The sequence below is a fragment of the Euwallacea fornicatus genome, chromosome 16 (assembly GCF_040115645.1).
Source record: "Euwallacea fornicatus isolate EFF26 chromosome 16, ASM4011564v1, whole genome shotgun sequence".
Taxonomy (NCBI): Eukaryota; Metazoa; Arthropoda; class Insecta; order Coleoptera; family Curculionidae; genus Euwallacea; species Euwallacea fornicatus.
In genome coordinates this window covers 3130060-3136059 of record NC_089556.1, presented here as the reverse complement: position 1 = coordinate 3136059, position 6000 = coordinate 3130060, and the positions used below count along the sequence as shown (strand labels likewise).

Here is a 6000-nt window from a genome sequence, read left to right as displayed (position 1 = left end):
GGCATCTCGTTATCCAGCTGAAATTGATGGGAGAAAAATTGCTCCACGTGTCTTTTGTGTGAGACCGTGTGGCCATTGTTTAAGCTCAAGATGATTAAAATGGAGGAGTTCTGGTTCCAGGAGCTGGTACCGGCAAGAAACCGCAAATTTGTCTAAAATTGCGAAAGCGTGTATGAGCAAACAACATGTGATAAGTCAATGTCTTTGGAAAAAGGAGTTTTTGTTTTGTCGGCCTTAAGGTATATGAGACGCAAATTTTAAATATGGGGAAGGTTGTGTGCTCACAGATGTTGCTTATTTTATCTACTCATTGTAAATTTTTTATGTGTTTATGTTTATGTTTAACGGAATTATTATTTAATTTCCTCGTATCGTTTTTCTCACCAACTCGATTCCGGTTTTCCTTCGAATCTCTGGGGGTTGTCCTAGTCAGGTTACTCCTGCACCAGTTCTCGTCGTTTCACAAGTTAGCTATGTGTTTCTACAGCTATGACAATTTCAAATTACCTCCAAAACTTTGGCCCTTTCATGAGTAAAATTGTTAAATGTTGAGTAAATTTGGGTTTCCGCAGATTATTCGAATTGCAGTTGTCAATGTAGGGATAGTGCAACATATTTTCAGCGCCTAAAAGAAAATTAAGAAAATCCGTATCGTCTCCCTCTTTCTCGTTCGGAGATTGAACACCGTTAAAAGACCCTGTATATTATTAAATTCCGTTTTGCAATTATTCACTTCAGCCATAACAGTCTTTGACGTTTTAAGGGCAATTTGATACAAGACTGACAATAGGTCCCTAACTTACTGATACTTAATTTATCTCACTCAATTTTTCATTAAGCTTTTTCAGCAAAATTTCTCAAAAATTCTTAGGAAAACTCAGCAAAAAGCAGTTTCAAAAGTGATTTAAAAACCCTTAGTAGTGCCCGAATATTCCTTCAATTTTCAACCGAATACTCCTCTTTAATTGGAAAATTCTGTCGGAAACTTCAAAGAAGCGCTAAAATTTTGATTAGTCCGGTAGGAGAGTCGGTAAATTCCTGAAAATTCAGTCAGAATAAAATGAAATTGGCTTCTTTTGAGATCGAAAAAATTGCGTTTAAAGGTGCATCATAGAAAAAAAGTTGTTAAAAATATGTATAATTTAGAATACATTGAAATCAAATTTGGCCTCTGATTACTCTTGCGCATTCACGGCACGTAATCATCAATTTCTGTTCTGTAGACCAGTCAAATGTGCCTCCCAACCAATTAAGACGTTGTTTCATCAAGACGGAACAAGAACGGAAGCAAACCTAGTCATTAATTAACCCAATCCAATTCGAATCAACCTAAGAACGAAACAAAAAAAGATAAATAACAATCAAGTTGACACATCTTTCCAGCTTTATTATCAATTTTGGGAAATATTTCGCTAAGTGGGCGGGACAGGGTGTCCGTAAAAAAACAAATAATGAATTTGAAGACCACCAACCTTGATGATAATGTCCTTATGATAATTTTAACCCTTCGAGACTCCGCCAGTGGCACCGCGAAAAGAGTATTTGGTGCTAATAGAGTCTCGTTGATACATCAAAAAGCTGATCGTTGATGAATATGCACGCCCCTGATGGGGGTATGGAACGATTAAGCCCTATCAAGATCCTTGGCGGTACGATTGGGGTGCTCTATGCCGCCTTAACTTACAAAATAAGGGCAGCTATAAAGGAGTTCAGAGACATTTTTATGGCAATCTGTGAAGCATTTCTCCCTTTAAAAATTCTTAATGCCATTACATGAAGCGAAATAAAATAATAATTGATAGCACATACTAAACCTCACCTTTTTGCCGAAAAATGAAAATCGCAAAATGAACCGTGACCTATTCAGCCCCCTTATAAGCCCGGGGTGCCGCGCCCACCCTTGCCGAAAATAAGTTATAAATATCCCTGGGAAATTGAATTCTCCCGGGGGTGGGATTCATATTTTCGCTTTACTTTACGATGTGGAGATTAGACTTAATTATAGGGCGCTAATTTTCATTTAGCTGATATCGATTTATCACGATTTTAGGAATATAAATATTGAAAACGTTTCGCAACTACTTTTCGCCTCGAGAGGGTGCAATTATGGCCCTAGAAAACGCTGCTAATAAAATGATCAAAACACCCTTTCTTTTGTGAAGAAATATTTGCACCCTCACGGTGGCTGCCATTGTGTGAGAGTACTTTGCGATTTTAGGTGTGAAATCAAATTGGCATCTTTAAATTTTCTCCTTCGGTAAAACTGAAGGGGTCGACCACCCACTTATGACATAACTGGGAGCTTTCTGCCGTGGAGAAATGCATGATAGATCTCCGATTTACCTGAGCTTTTTAAAGAAAACGAAGCTCTTGGTTCGTGGAAGACTTGAGAGTCATTGGGTTATTGAAAGGTTATGCTTATGATCAATAAGGTAAGACGAATCGCGTTACACCACCCACTGGCTACTACTTATTTATTTTTTAACACATTTTCGGTTTTTTGTTTGAAGATTAAACAAGCCGAAGCTAACGCCCTTAACGAATATGGCTGACGCCATGGTATAGGGAAATTGCGGCAAATCCGGCTTAAATTGTCTGACGGGAGTCAAAGCGTCCTCTTAGATATTTTAGATTAGCTCAGATTTTCTGGAATTTCGTCGAATCATTATGCTTTTTATAATAAAAAGGCTCAGTTTTTCAGCTGCAGGGTTCTTTAAGCTGCTCTATTTGTTCAGAATATGCTTTGCTACCCTCAGGGTTTTTTTAATGCCCATTTTAAAGTAACAGATTCATGTACCTACTTTAATTAATTAAATTTTCAAGTAGAGTAATTTTTTCACTAAAGAAAGCGTAGCTACAGGAACTTGGGATCGCTTAATCTGAATCGAATTTTTCTTCCCTAACTAGTTAGGGAAAACACCGTTTTCGCTCAAAAAATGTGCCCTTGGGGCAAGCTATTGAATTAGGAATTTCGGTTCTTATGGAGTGTTTCCCATGTGGCAGTGAGAGCCTGCCCGAGTTCGGTAAATATATCCCCAAAAATTAAAAATTCGAGTCAAATTCAAATATCCGCATTGGAATGACGCCATGCCGCAGCAATTCCTTTTAATTTTAGATTTGGAAAAATTCACATTTATACACGACGTCATCGCGCACAGATTATTGTCCCGAATTTTGAAAATTGTCCAAAAATAACTCATTTTTAAGTATCATCTGGAGACTGCGTTCGAGCAGCCCAGTGACCTTCTCGGCTTAATTAAACTAAGTTCGTAATTAAATTACAGTAATTTGACTACTTTCGTCGAGCAATTGGCAGTTCCGGAACGTCATACATTTGGCAATAACTGGTGACGGCATTTCTTGTTTTCTTGGTTTTTTTGCCCATGGAGATGGAGAAGGATTTTTGGCATATTTTCGGTCCACCCACGTCAAGAATGAGGTACCGAACTCGCGGACTTCCCTGATCAGGATCGTACGCAGAGTCCAAATTCTAACTCAGGAAGGAATAATCTCTCGATCGTTTTAACTTTACATAAGTGGTTGTATAAATAGCAATTTTTGTCTCAGCCATTGACCCAAATATTAGAAAATATTTCGAAAATCTTTTTAGTTAACTAGATAAGCAAAAAAAAATGTAATAAAATCCGAACCGCAGTCCCGCCTGCGGTCATGCGTTAAAATGTACAAACCGATTAGGCAAATACTCCTTTTATCTACTTGCTATGTGGTATATTAGCTGTGAAAATGGGGCAATATTTAAAAATTTTCCATTTTGCAAAAAATCATTTTTATGCTTTATGAATAGATCAGTATTCAATTACGCTGTTGCTCTGGAGGAATGTTTAATAATTTCTAATCAAAAGTAATGCCGATGGGAAAATTTTTTATTCGCAATTTGATCGGGATCGTGCTTTATCAGATTGTTATGCACGGAATGACTATTATTGATAGATCGTACATAACAGTATGGTTTAAGACCAAATTGGAAAAAAATTATGCTTGTTGATGCGTTTAGTATAAACGGACCACTATAGCCACACTGCCAATCGCCGTGTAATTATTTTGGTAAAGTAAGTAAAATTACAATAATGCAGTTGTTGAAACACTCTCCACAAACATTTCTTTTTTAATCATTTTATTTTTAAACGCATTATTGGTAAATTGTACTTTACAGTGATAATAACTTTTTAACTAATTTTGCCACTATAAAAGTTGAATCCTCGCCTATGCAAATCAGTTCGCAACCAGGCACAAATCCGATCTTATTCTTATCGATTCGACATGAAAACCTTTCTGGTAAGTACCCACCTCCCCATTTTCAATAGGTTTAAACGATTTTCTTTCAGTTTTTCGTATGCGTGGCTGTCACCATAGCGGCGACCCTAGCCCGCCCAGACGATCACCACCACCACCACCATCACCATCACCATCCGCATTACCACTACGAATACGGGGTACACGCTCCCCATACCCACGATCATAAAGAACAAGACGAGAAACGCCACCATCATCATGTTGAAGGACACTACTTCCTGGATGAGCCTGATGGTACGCACAGGCACGTAGACTACCATTCCGACAAGCACCACGGGTTCGATGCTCATGTGAGACGTGAAGGACACGCCAAGCACCCACATGGTGCGGAAAGTTGGGTGAAGGATCCCCATTGGGGACATGGTTCCGGCAGATAATTTGTTAGTTTACTTCCTTTTTTGTACTTGAATTTAGGTAGGAGTTTGTTGGTAATAAAGGACATTTTATACTAAATGATTTGGTTGCTGGATGTTACCCTAATCGATCTTAAGGAAAGACGCCACGGGACATTTTGTGAGGCATAACAGCTAATGGAAATTTAATTTCTCCAAATTGCTAGAGCCATACGTGGGATGGCCATTTTGAACTTAATTTGTAAGTTTTCCCTGCAGCGTGAGAATACAAAAGCAGATCTACAATTTTGACTTCTGATGAAATTTTGCGCGATTTCAGGAAAAGTGTTGTTGTTCATCGAATTTACGGCAGAGGGCCTTTTTATGAAAACCAAAAAAAAATTAAGAAGAGTACGAGGATTCAAAGCATTTTACGATTGTTGATGGAATTAACCCTTTATCTTCTCTTTTACTTGACCCTTTATGGCGTTATATTAGCAGACCCCCATCACAACGGTTAATTATTATCCAGTGTAAAAAAAAATCTTATCTCCCAATCCTTACGAAAACCTTTAAGATCCTCATTCAATTCGCTGATATCATTCAAAGAGAAAATCAGGTTGTTGCCAGAATGAGTTAAAGCCTAAAAGACTGAAAAGCGCATTACGTATATGTATGTCGAGTTCCATTTTTCAATTTCCTGGAAAATAACTGGAAAGTAAATAATTGAATGATCAAATTTGACCATCTGTAAAGAAGAGAATTCAGTTTAATAGGACGAACTGAAATGGGATTTTTTTTAGAGTTTTCGGAGAGTGAGGGTAGAAAAGTGGTATGTTAACAGAAGGAAGAGAAATGACTATTTAATACCCTAGATGTTAATTTATTTAGTAAATACGAGGAGTCCCGTAAACCTTCGGCAAAACTTTGTCTGGTGGAAGGCTAATCCTTGAGAGGTCAGAAAATGAAAAAGTAGCATTAATGAAAATATCAAGGGTTTCGAGATATTTACACTTTTTTCAAAATTGGCAAAAATTAACATCACTTCCTATTTCGTATTATCACTGTTACGTCACTCCAACTAGAGAAGCAAAATTTATGTATTAGTTTCGTCAATGGTCATTGTTCAAAAGCACATAAATAAATTTTACATATGTATGTTTCAGATTAAAGAAAAAAACATCTTTATTTTAACGGATTTCTGATAACTCCATTTCTATTATGTAACTTTTGCTCCCTATTGTAACAATGGATGTATATGTATATACATGTACAGGGTGAGTCGGGAGGATCGTGCCAAACTTCAGGAGCGTGTTGTACATGAAAAATAAATGTAAAAAAACTCAAATGTTGT

General features: G+C 37.3%; 1 protein-coding gene across 1 annotated transcript; it reads left to right on the top strand.

The window, feature by feature from the left end:
* Positions 1 to 3462: 3462 nt before the first annotated feature.
* On the top strand, positions 3463 to 4749 carry LOC136343993 (cuticle protein 19-like). The gene is made up of 2 exons (XM_066291021.1): positions 3463 to 4296; positions 4347 to 4749. Exons 1-2 carry the CDS (start codon positions 4282 to 4284, stop codon positions 4689 to 4691), a joined length of 360 nt encoding a protein of 119 aa, XP_066147118.1. The 5' UTR covers positions 3463 to 4281; the 3' UTR covers positions 4692 to 4749.
* The last annotated feature ends 1251 nt before the right edge of the window (positions 4750 to 6000 follow it).